Here is a 13,495-nt window from a genome sequence, read left to right as displayed (position 1 = left end):
GTGCACAACCTTGCATGACTGTTCTTAAAAGTCTGTCGCCGCACAACTTAGAAGCTCTGCATGGTGTCCAGGAACTGGTGATGCTTGTTTGATGAGTGTTTCGTCTTGTTTGCCTTCAGTCAAGATATATAAAAGAAAGAGGTTTCCAGAAAAAAAAAAAAAAAAAGATAGCTTTGTCCCTTGCTGTCCATGCCTTAGAACAATTTTTGCTGGAATAAGTGACAAAACATGTTGCCAAAACAAATAACTGCACCAGTTGCCCTGGGAAACCAGATTTTACATTCTAGTAGGGTTGCAACTAACGATTATTTTAATAATCAATTAATTGGTCGATTATTTTTTCGATTAATTGATGAATCAGACTTTTAACACATTTTTAATTTCCACCCCTTAGCAGCAATCCCTTTAAGAATGCATGAATGGACTTTTTCCCTCCCCAAAATCATAGCATTGAGGGCGAGGAAAAGGAATTTCTCCGACACTGAAATTGAAGTAGAGAAGTACTGTATAAACAATCAACTGACAAACATCACAAACACTCTACTACTACTGGGGGGCCTTGTTTGATGGTCAAGTTGTGAAGCATGTAGTAAGATGATATGGCCTGTGCTGGACAGGCACAGCCATAGCTATTTGTAGTTGCACTGTTCTACCACTACTGTATGTTTTGTGTGTACGCAAGAGTTGTGCATAAATGTACGCATTTTCCTACGCAAAAGTACAAGTGGATAAATCCCATCCTTTGCGTGGAAATGTTCTTAAGCACGCTCTACACACACACCTCTGCAGTGGTTTGCTTCGCTAGATATCAGATAGAGGCAAGAATGTTGATTGGTCTTTTCCAAAGCCAAAGATGGGTGACTATCGCGTTTTGCCTGAAACGCAAAGATAATAGGTCTGCTTTCATGGATGACTAAGGAAACTTTTAAAAGTCACATTTGAGAAGTTTAAATCAGGATATTTACATATTTACATTTTTAAATGAAAGATAAATCGATTACCAAAATAGTCGTACATTAATTGGGGAATCGATGAATCATCCAATCATCGATTAATCGTTGCTGCTCTTCATTTTAGTACAGGAGACTTTAAATTGATCTCAGTCGTTCGCTGCAAGTGAATGAGTACAAATACGAGACTCAAATACAAACTACATTAGACACAAGACTACCGTAATTTCCAGTGTGAAAGACGCTACTTTTTTCTTAAACTTTGAACCCTGCAACCCTTTACCCCTGCAACTTAAAGTACCAATACAAGTTTAAAATGGCAAAAAAGTATGTTAAAGTTTTCCCATAATGCATTTCATCTGATCAACGCATTCATTGGTGCCTGCCGGGGCGCTGCAATGATGTCATCCTCCCGCTAAGCTCTGGTGGACAGAGGCAGCATTGCAGCGCCATCCAGCCACACATCCATTTTCTATGCCGCTTGTTCTCCAATGAAATGCTTTGCTCAGGCGCAATGCATTATGGGAAAACTTTAAAAGTTCTTTTTCATTTTCAACTCATATTTGGAACTTGTTTGTACTTGTATATGGCTTATGTGCACCTTTGAGTGTTAAGTTGCTGTGTGATGAGCTTAGCGTTCTTTGTAAGATGACATCATGACTCAGACTGTTAAATAAGTATTTAAACGATTAGTAGTTCTTTTATGGGCCGCACGGTGGTCTAATGGTTAGCATGTTGGCCAACACAGTAACAGTCTGGAGATCGGGTTTGATTCTCCCTTGGGCATTTCTGTGTGGAGTTTGCATGTTTTTCCCGTGCGTGTGTGTGTGGGGGGGGGGGGGTTTCTCCGGGTACTCCAGTTTCCTGAATGAATGTGAGTGTGAATGGTTGTCTATATGTGCCCTGCGATTGGCTGACGACCAGTCCAGGGTGTACGCTGCCTGTCGCCCGAAGTTAGCTGGGATAGGCTCCAGCATGCCCCCGCGACCCTAAATAGGAGAAGCGTTATAGAAAATGAATGGATGGATAGTTCTTTTATCATGTGGATATGTGCGGCTTATAGTCCAGTGCGGCTTATATATGTACAAATCTCTTTTTCCTCTAAATTCAGTGGGTGCAGCTTATACACCAGAATTTACGGCATTTTTTGTGCCAAAAACAATCCTGTTTAAAGCTGAAGTGACTCATTAGTCCTGCATGTCAGCTCTCCATCTCCTTCCCTTCAGTTTGTAACAGAATGCATTTTCCTTGCCATCCATACAATTCGAACGTGTTTTCAGCTGTGGAAACCCCCCCCCTTACAGCAGGGCCACATCCTGAAGGTTGGGACCACAGCCCATCTGGGTTGCGTTAAAAGTCAACACACAAACACATAAAATAAGACTAGGCCAAAAGGAAAGCGAAGGGGCACCACCTCATCTACAAGCCTAACATTCTCTCAGATGTGATGTGGTCTGGAGCAACATTATATCGGGGGAAGGCTAGAGGTCTTTAAATGTGACCTGATGGTTGCACACAAAACACCATTTACAATGTTAGCATTCATACCAAAAGCCATGTGACATACTGAATGAAATCATAAGCAAACCAATGTGTGTATGTAACCTTGATATAGAATATTTACTGAGTTTTGGCCATCAGATTAAAATACTACTACATACTTATTCTATTTTTGCCCCATACGTGTATGCCAAGAAGAAAGATATGAAGTTGCATAAAAACACAAATCATTATTCTGATGGTCTTTGCAAGACAAACAAGGATCTATATTTAGTGTCACTTGATATTTCCAGCTTTAAACCGCCTTCCCTTTTGATCATTCATTCAGTAAGAAGATTAAAAGACGATGACTGACATGCAGCGAACAACGAACAGAGGACAAGGGTGAGCTTTTTCTTCAGTTCATGAATCATCTTCACTAGTGCCTCTCAATCAGCCTCCAGTTTGAGGAAGACATTGTGCAGTATTTCTTGCAATGCCTCTGATGATGTAACACCTTGCTGAAGAAATATCTACCCTGCCGTAGGGATGCATAATAACCTCACCACTCAACATGAAGCCTTCTTTCACAATTTCCCTGCAATGTCCAAACTAAAACCTATCCTGCATCTATTATATGAAACACCCTCTACCAGAACATGCCACATGTAGAAAGAAAATGTCAAATAAAGGATATGCTGATGCCTCACCATAATACAGTCCCATGCTTTGAAAAGAGCTGCTTCTGGGTCAGTCACGGCTCAGTCACATGACTCAGTGCAACCAGAACCAAAGAGCACATTAACAAGTAACTTACAAAAATATGAGCCATTCAACACTGAACTTAAACTAGCACCAGTAAAGAAAACACTGATCTTTCTGGCACTGAGGTGTTTTTTTCCAGTTTTTCTTTCAGAACCCAAAGTAATCATGATGGTCTTGCATAATATTTGGACAAGCTTCAAAACAAACAGACAAGAGCTCATCACATGACTCTGCATCAACATCATGTGTGGTGTCACTTCATTCCTTTTGACACCTCTATGCTAGTATGGATGTTGAGCACATTCACAAAGTACTACGGTACAAGCATTAAGCACATCTCAAGCCATTTACACTTCTTTTATTAGTAATGAAAAATGGCTTTGTGAGTCAGTGACAAGCTATAGAAGTAAATTCCATTAGAACAGATAATAAATATTATGATAAATATTATATATTAGTATTCATTATGTATTAATTAAGGGTGCAACGGCACATGTATTCGTAATTAGGGTTGTCTTTGACTAAAGATTTTCATAGTTGAATCTGATTAGTTCGATTTTGTCAACTAATTGTTAAATATTGCTTTGGGGTTTTTGTTGTTTTTTTTTTTTTAGGGCCCTATCACACCTTGACGATTTAGCCAGCTTACGCCAACATATGAAAAAATTGGCAAATACGCTGGCGTACGTCCATTAAGTTATGGGTAAGTTTTGTATATGTTAACAGCACGCGGAAGCATGCCGGCATATGTCGTAGTACGTCTAAGTCGTCCAAAAATTTTGTGCCTGCATAAAACTTTTCCACGTATGTCAACGTATGATTCATACGTCACGCATCCGCAGGCAATAAGTTATGCGATCGTTGACGCCCGTTCACACACGTTATTTGTAAGTTACGTACAAGTCAAAATACATCAACATACCTTGAGACAGAACTGTCTTCTTGGCGAGTGAAGATGGAGAGGAGGAGAGGCTGTCGTGTTTGTATTTGCAGGTAAGTTTGCAGCTTGACCAGTAGAGGGCACTGTGACACTGGGAATGGAACCAACTTGTATTGATTCAACTTTATTAATGCCCTTAACGAGTCACAAATCCGTGAGTGGTAGCATATGCAGCCTACACCAGGGGTCTCAGACTCGCGGCCCCCGGGACGATAGTTTGCGCCCCCCGTCTTAATATGAAAGATAAATATTCGTGTGGCCCGCAACTTTGATATGAATGACACTTTTCGTGTACGGAGCTGAACGAACCAATCACAGTGAGTTAAATTGCTCTCGACGGCGGGACCTCGGCTGAACGAACCAATCACGGTGAGTTAAATTGCTCTCGAGGGCGGGACCTCGGCTGAACGAACCAATCACGGTGAGTTAAATTGCTCTCGAGGGCGGGACCTCGGCCGGGCAGTACGTCCAACGCCTCACCACCTTGACTCGTTGACTCGTTCACTCGCTCATTCATTCATTCCTCCACTCAGCTGGGCACAGTTGAAATGAAAATCCTATGAAAATCCTTAGCAAAAGACAGCCCCAGTACTATCTTGATCAACTGACATTTTCATATGATTCAACAGTGAAGTTTATAGTCAAATCAAACTCCTCCATTAAAAAAAACAATATTCGACTATTAGTGGACTAGGGACAAAATCTAATGAATCAGATTCGATTATGAAGATCCTTAGCCAAAGACAGCCCCAGTACAATCTTGATCACATGACATTTTGATACGATTCAACGGTGAGGTTGACAGTCAAATCAGACTCCTCTGAATCAAATCATCAATCATCAATTATAGACACCCCTATACATAAATCACATTTTTCGGTAGAGTACAGAGGCGTACCAAGTTCCCACACGGAACACATTGCGCGATGGATGGACTGCTCATGTTATACGTGATGTTATATCACGTGCCTACTGTGTAAACAGACAACAGTGCAGCCCAGCTTTTAACTAGCAGGAGTGATGAGACGAGTACCAAGGATAAGCAAGAGCTTGAAAACCCTCTTCCGTTGATAAAGTCTCTGTTAGGAAACACTTCACCTTCCCGGTGAAATACATAAAAGCTAGCAGTTTTGTGTTTCACATTTTGTTCCCTTACTGTAGCAAAAATAAATCATCTGTAACCTTGGCATGGTTTACTTGTTTACGACATGCTTAACAAGCTGAAAAAAAACAACGTACATACCTAACAGTGATTATGCGTACTGTTACACTAGTATTCATCCACGTCTCACTAAAAATCCCATTTTTGTAAACTGTGTACTGTCTTTTAATGCGTGGACTTTTTGTGCAGTGGCATTGAGCTGTAATGCAAACTCTGTGCTTCAGTTTCAAAAGAACCCCCTTAGAGGAGTCTCAGGGGCCACAGTCACTTCCCCTTCCATTGTATGATACAGTGCAGGTTTTCATTACCAGCAGGTTAAAAAGATATAAAGGCCCAAGAAGACACCATTAAGTTTAGTGAGAGCAGATTGAAGACATAAAAGAAGTTATTAGGGAACAACTCCCGATGAATTTGAAAATGCTGTTTCACTCACCATTTCATCCAAAGCATAGCGAAGTAAGCCATGTTCGTACAGGATGAAGAACCTCCTTTGCCATTTCTGCATGTGAAAAAAGAGAGACCCATGTGTTAACACTGGCAAAACAATATCAGAATGAATGACATAAAAAAAAAATCATATTCACTTTTAACATTGGTGATGTTGAAAGATGTGCATGTCAAATAAACCCTAACAAAAATTCATGAACCTATAAGGTAGACAGATAATGAGGGTGAAGAATATCCCCAATGGGGGTCAGGGTGACCCTTTAGGATTAACATTGCCAAAAAATGTGCCTCAGACTCGTCCCTTGCTGCTAGACTGTAAAAGATGCCAAGCGTTTTCAATAATGAATGAATAATGAATAATGTACAACTGGCACATGACTGCTGGAAGTGTGAATGTTTTTCTAGCAGCATGCGTATATTTGTTGCTCCCCGCTCTTCAAGCCACATTTGGCTCAGGATGACTTTATTCTCTTTCCCCTGACATAAAGGTCAAGGTAGTCTTCGGACACAGCAGAGAAATGCAAGCCACAGAGCAGAACTTTCACTGAGAATTTTTGCATGTCAGGAATTCTGGGAGTGGTTGGTGCACACACTTCAGGGAAGGAAAGCAACATTTGAAATGAAGTAGGGCTTTTGCACCTCGTCTTTAAAAAGTACCCTTTTTAAAATCAAATACTCAATAACATTCGAGTTTAGAAAGATGGTACCATTGCACAAAAGCGCAAGACACAGGCACGCGCACACAAACACACACACACACACACACACACACACACACAAGCCAACCTTTGGTAAACATTTGCCATATGTTAGCAAGAGAACGACAGGAAAACTTTGTAGTATGGGCCGCATCTCATTTTCAAGCAAGCTGAGGATCATTTAATCCCCCGTCATCTCTCGGATTTTTCTTCATTCACAAATGTAAACGGAAAGATGTCTTCAGGCAGAATGATGAATTATTTGACACTAGGTAATAACTAAAAGGCACAGGCAGATAGCACGCAGCAATGTACAATAATGATCCTGTCTAAGCATCCTGAAAAGCTCTACATATTTTAAATTTTAGGGGTGAAACGGTCCATGTATTCATGATCAGATATTTCAGTACAGTCAAGAGTATTACAGATTTCCCCACACAGAGCATACTGAGTGTTCAACAGGAAATCTAACTTCTTTGTAGTGCCAAAGACAAGTCAGAGCTATAAAAGACCCTCTTCAGTTGTTAAGGTCAGGAAAACGTCACCTTACCGTTGAAATACGCAAACTGACAAAGACAATTGGATTTGAGAAAAGCAGTGTGCCGCCATTGCTCAGTAGAGATGGTGAACGTGGATACAAGATGGAATTATTAATGCTGTAGTTCGGTCACATCATGTCAGGTTGCTGTCATCACGGGCTCAAACGGATGAAGGCAAAGCAAGCAGATTTGACACACAGTACAGATTTGACATTTCAAAATTCCAGACTTTTTCCAGACTTTTCCCATACTCTGTATATTGATGTGTATCATTAGAGCTGCAACAATTATTCAATGAATTGATGATTCATCAATGAACCAATTCATCAACGAGTATTTTGGTATTGTAAATGTAAATATCCTTTGATTTCAGTCTTTCAAATTATTATATTACATCCGCGAAAGCAGACCTATTACATTTGTGTTTTAAGCAAAGTAAGATATTCATACACATCAGCTTTGACTTTGGAAAAAGATCAACGTTTTTGCATTTTTGCATGTTGAGGACCAAACCACTAACTGTGTTTAGAGAGCTGGCCATTCAATTTGTCCATCTTCCCAAATGTTTTCCGGGATGCGTGGCCTACTGTGCACTCTCAGACAAACATCTTAGCTGCCCTACCAAGCGCCTTAGAAAAACAGATTGATCTGTTTCTGTTTTTTTTGGGGGGTTTTTTAAGTCATTCATTTTATAATCTAGAAAACAGAACAATGGTAACTGTCTTAGAAACATCAATATTTTTCCATACTTTTACACACCTGGAAATTTATCAAATCAAATAATACCTGCATAGGAACCCTGCATTTCGGTAAATGTGATTACTAAAATACTCCATCACAAAAGGGAAAAAAAGTTTAATAAACAATAAAAAAAAAAATCCAAAATGCTAATGAAAATGAGAAATGCAGCAAGATTTGCCTCACAACAAAAAAACTACATTTTTTTTTAAATAATAAATAGAAATAAATTAGAATTAGTGGAGACATTAAAACCAAGGTATGTACCAAACCGTGATTATGTCGTACTGTTAAAAATGGAAATTTGGAATGTGTTAATGGAAATTTCCTTTAACGGCACTATTTTTTTGACGCGCAATTAACGTGCGCACATCCTGTTTGAGCCTCCTACACCTTAGTTGGAGGAAACACAGCTATGAATGAGGAGCCACAAGCGGGAACAAATATTGAGTAGAAATAGACAAAGAAAAGGATATTGTGAATGGTAATTTTAGCTTCAAAGCCCTGGCAGATGGCCCTTGCAATAAGAGCAAAGTTATTTGTATCTACTGTCACTTTGAGCTGAGTGGTCATGGAGTACGTACGTAGACTGCCGAGGAGAAGTGAGAAGGTGGAGCATTGCCGGTATTTTTTATTGTCATTTATATAGTGGTACTTTGGCATACGAGTGTCCCCAATAACGAGTGGGTTTTTTTTTTTTAGGATAAGTGGCATAGAAAATTGATGACATCCATCCATCTTCTTATGCTTATCCGGGTTCGGGTCACGGGGGAAGCAGTCTTAGTAGGGAAGTCCAGACTTCCCGGTCTCCATCCACCTCTTCCAGTTCCACCGGGAGGACACCAAGGCGAGGCGTTCCCAGGCCAGCTGTGAGACATAATCCCTCCAGCGTGTCCTAGGTCTGCCCCGGTGCCTTCTCCCGGCTGGGCATGCCCGGAACACCTCACCAGGCAGGCATCCAGACTAGATACCCAAGCCACCTCAACTGGCTCCTCTCGATGTGAAAGAGCAGCGGCTCTACTCTGAGCCCCTCCCGGATGACTGAGCTTCTCACCCCATCTCGTAGGGTGAGTCCAGCCATCCTACGAAGGAAACTCATTTCAGCCGCTTGTATCTGCGATCTCGTTCTTTCAGTCGCAACCCAAAGCTCATAAACAAAGGTGAGGGTGTCAACCGGTAAATTGAGAGCTTTGCTTTCCGGCTCAGCTCTATCGTCACCATGACGGTCCGGTACAGCGACCGCATTACTGCAGCGCTGCGCTGATCCACCTGTCAATGGCCTCGGATTTGGAGGTGCTGAGTCTCACCCCAGACGCTTCACACTCAGCTGCAAGCCGCCGCAGTAAACACTGAAGGTCACAGCCTGATGAGGCCATCAGGACCACATCGTCTGCAAATAGCAGAGACGAGATCCTAAGGCCCCCATGCAGAGCCAGGACGAAAACCACATTGCACCTCCTGTAGCCAATGTTCGACGGCTATGCCCTTCTCTCCATCCCCCTGAAATAGACTTTCAGGAGTGTGATCCCCCAATAGTTGGAACACACCCTCCGTTTACCCTTCTTGAAAAGGGGGACCACCACCCCGGTCTGCCAATCCAGGAGGTACTGTTCCCGACTTCCACCCAATGTTGAAGAGACGTGTCAGCAAAGACCGTCCCTCAACATCCTTGAGGAATTCAGGGCGAAACCCGCCCATCCCCGGAGCTTTGCTACTGGGGCGCGTTTTGACTACCCCAGATACCTCAGCCACAGTGATAGAACTGTCCGCATTCGTGTCCTCGTGCTGTGCTTCCTCTATGGAAGGTAGATCAGTGGAATTGAGAAGGGCCTCAAAGTATTCCTTCCACCATCCGACTATATCTTCAGTCAAGGTCAGCAGGCCCGTGTCCCCACTGTAAATAGTGTGGATCGGGCACTGCTTCCCCTTTCTGAGGCGTCGGAACAATTTGCCAGAACCTCTTCGAGGCAGACCGAAAGTCGTTGCCTCGACCACTGCAAAAGCCGCATGCCGATTGGCCTGCCAGTATCTGTCAGATGCTTCAGGAGTCCCACAAGCCATCCATGCTAGATAGGCCTCCTCCTTCAGCTTGACGGGAGCCCTGACCTCTGGGCTATATAATAAAATAAAATAATAAAATGTGATTAGGTTATATAAAAATTATTTTACTTTTATTTAAGTCTATTTTTAAATGTCCACACCCCCAGTAGTTATACAAGTATATTTTATGAAACGGCGCCATCTAACTGGAACTCCAACCGCTGGATATCGGTTTAAACACAGCGTTTAAAGTGAAGTTGCGAGTGGCGTGGGAGCGATGGATGACAGCTGGCGAACACAGCTTCACAAAGACTGGGAGGCAGCGTTGTGTGAGTGACGCCACAATTTGTGAATGGATTGTGGATGCTTGGGCTAAAGTGTCTGATGCACTGTTCGAGCTTTCGCAAAAGCCTGCATCATTTCTGAGGAGCCACAGGGCAACAAGACTCTGCCAATGATGAGAGGGAACCTGCTGTGTTTGATGAAGAACTTGCCCCGCTCTTCATTTGGGATACAGAAGGTGTAGACTTTGATGGATTTGTGGATGAGGATTGATCAAAAATAACGTGAGTACATTGTTAAATACTTCAATAAAGTACAACCGAACTCAGTTTTGCCCCTGCTGCCTTTTTAAAAACATACAATAGCATGTATGCTAGCTTATTGTAGCGTCGCTGGGAGCACTTCCTGTTCCCCAGCGTGCTTTGCGGTTCTGTTTTGGTGCAAATGCTCTTAAAGTTACATGTTTGAGCTACATAGTTGTTAGTTATTGTTCTGCAAAAATATCGGTCGTGTCTTGTCTGTTTTTGCGTTGCTGTGTGATGTTTTTAGTTGTGCACCATGACTGAGACTGTTGTGTTGAGTGATGACCATCCTGATTTCAAGTGGCTTTGATGAACTGAATGAGAGTTCTGCTCTTAATATATCTAAAGAAATAAAGCACTGTCGCTTCCTCACTGACTTCTGAGCGACACGGTATGTTTTAGCGTGCATACCTGCGCCCAATAATACGGTGTGCCTTATGTATGTGTTAAATGCAGAAATAGCACCTGTAACTGAGACTGCGCCTTTTAATATGGTATGCCTTATGGTCGTGAAAATACGGTATTCATTTTTTTTTTTTTATCATTGCGCCTGAACATATCCCACGGACAGGTGGTTGGGGACCCTGCCTTATAGCATGCTTGGCAATATGATGAGCTCTTAAACATTTGAAAATACTGGAAGAATGCTACTTTTATAGAAATCAGTTGACTCGTATCGTGCACTTTATCGAATGGTATCAAATGTTCTGTTTTTTTTAAATATGTGTTTTTTTAATCTTATCTTAACTCGTCTATCTAAATGCATATCGAATCTAGAAAACATCCCTACTTATTATAGATCAAAACTACTATCTGCAATTAATTATGAGTTAACTATGGGCAAAAATGAGATTAATCGCGATTAAATACTTTAATTGGTTGACATCCCTAGTTAAAAATAAGAATATCCGATTCCAATATCAACCGATACAGATATTCCACACTGCACTGCCACACTGGCTGCTTTTCAAAAAAGTATTAACTTATTATGTATTATTGTTATTATAATAATATATGTATGTATTATTATGCATTAATATTATTATTTATTATATACAGTATTATTGAAACTGAAGTTATTTGTTTCGTATTTATTTATTTATTCTTATTCTATTTTCTTATTTTTCTCAACTCTCCTATTTTGCTTTGTTTTATTTTTAAGTGATTATATTTATTAGGACACTTTTGCATAGCTGCTGGAAATGTGATTTTGTCTTGCAGATAAAGGATGTATCTGACCTTCAAGCAGCCCTGTTTGTTCTCCTACTATTATCATCTTATAGGTAATACATTCTAACCTATGGATAATAACTCGTCCAAGTCAAGACTTGTTTATTCAAGCCCATTTTCACGTGTCATAAGCACGAGGTCCCACATTGGTAGGCATCAGAGCCGGAGCTAAAATGAAAGCTAAGCGGCTAGCAAGGAAGTGGAAAGTGAAGCCTTTGGTACCTTCTATCATGGGCAACGTGCATTCACTTTCGAACAAGATCGACGAGCTGACATAGAACGCCAAGACCTTCAGGGATTGCAGCTTATTGGCTTCACTGAAAGCTGGCTAACAGCTAGCGTCCCAGATGTTAATATGGGGAGCTAGTGGACAGGGAAACGAGAGCCTGTGGAAAGCGCAAATGAGGTGGGCTTGCACTGTATGAACAAACTGTATGTGTCATCCTGGCCATGTGAACATTAAAATGTCTATTTTTGCAGCATTTTGGAAAATCACTTGTCATTATCAGGAAAAACCTGATACGGATATCACATTTTTAATACGTCCAACCGATATTATCGGACATCCCTAGTTAAATCCCATGTAAATGTCATGTATTATTATTATTATTATTATTATCATTATTATTGCTACCATTATCACAATACGTTCATCAGTGGGTACTGTATACTTACACACCATTTTCTTCCAATGTTACATTTGCCGGGCTCAGATTGCAACATAGCCAAATCCATGAAATATCGATCAGCTCTTTGTAAAGAATAGTGAAAGTTCCCAAAGGGCTGCTAAATCACAAGTTAACATTGTTGTCATGTCCTAAGACACTTCCATCCAAGATAGTCCACAATCATCATCCATCTTAGTCCTCATCTTATTTTCAGTTTGTTGGCCAGTTATAAACTAACCAATCAGACTAGGCACAACATTAACACACAAGTGCAGCGACAAACAGTTGACAATACAATGGGTAAACAACACAGAGGTGTTTTGCGTGAAAAAACAAACAAACAAACAAAAAAAACATATGGAAGCCATCAGAGCGGCTGTGAGAACTGGGACCACCTCCCCCGCATTCTCCCAGCTCTGCTTTGGGATGCACCACCACGGCTTTATTTGGGAGTTGATAGAGAAGGCGGTGCAACAGAGTGAGGCTCCTGTTACATGATGCTAAGGGAGCAGGGTTCAAGAAATACATTCAGTATTTGGCTCATTATAGCTTGTGAACCACTGTTCTCATCGTAAGACTCCCACAGCAAGCTTAAGGGTACAAGTATGGATACTGAAATGACAACACACGCTATTAAACTAATTGTATTTGTTCTGCTGCCATCTGAGCTTCTTGCTATGCTCATCCTTACCAATCACCTTTGACGCAGATTGAAACAAAGCCAAAATACATGTAACAGATTTCACCAAAATGGATCACTTCTGGCACAAAGTCCAGCAAAGAAGACACTTGAATGAAGACACTTACCCGAGATCGGTGTAAAGGATTGTCAAAATTGGTTCCCTCTGGTGCAAGGAGCAGCCATCCTCCATAAACAGGCTTCGCCTGGCAATGAGAAGACATAATTATGTTGTTGACAAACCATGAAACCGTGAAATTAAACTTATTTTTAATTAATTAAACTAAGCTTATTAAAAATTACTACAGATGTCCCGATCCGATCTCCAGGATTGGAATCGACTGCCGACCTGCTGTATTTTGAAGATCAGATAATATCAGCTTCGACCAAGAGATCAGGCCAATCCGATTGCCAAATCACGGTTGTAACTCTGAGCCACACTCCAACATGGTAGGTGCAGTAAAGCGCCTCAAAGCTGGTTGCCTATTATAAAAAAAAAAAAAACCTAAAAGATCGGTACCGGATTGGATCGGCAAAACTATTTAAAAAAAATTGGATCGGAAGCCCAAAAATGTG

At 41.2% G+C, this 13,495-nt stretch overlaps 1 protein-coding gene across 11 annotated transcripts in view; it reads right to left on the bottom strand.

Annotated features, from left to right (window-relative positions):
• Positions 1-13,495, bottom strand: part of si:ch73-103b11.2 (protein outspread) — a 52,321-nt gene that overhangs the window by 32,227 nt on the left and 6,599 nt on the right. For all 11 annotated transcript variants that reach the window (XR_008569473.1, XR_008569475.1, XM_054766683.1 and 8 more), the window contains exons 2-3: positions 13,048-13,125; positions 5,730-5,795 (exon numbers count right to left, since the gene is read on the bottom strand). Coding sequence is in view for 9 of the 11 variants with exons in the window: in XM_054766683.1 (XP_054622658.1) it covers positions 5,730-5,795; positions 13,048-13,125 (144 nt within the window). In the remaining 2 variants the exon portion in view is untranslated. The remainder of the gene's footprint in view (positions 1-5,729; positions 5,796-13,047; positions 13,126-13,495) is intronic.

This window comes from Dunckerocampus dactyliophorus, chromosome 2 (genome assembly GCF_027744805.1).
Source record: "Dunckerocampus dactyliophorus isolate RoL2022-P2 chromosome 2, RoL_Ddac_1.1, whole genome shotgun sequence".
NCBI lineage: Eukaryota > Metazoa > Chordata > Actinopteri > Syngnathiformes > Syngnathidae > Dunckerocampus > Dunckerocampus dactyliophorus.
Note: the sequence above shows the minus strand (reverse complement) of the source record. Positions and strands in the feature narration are given on the sequence as shown.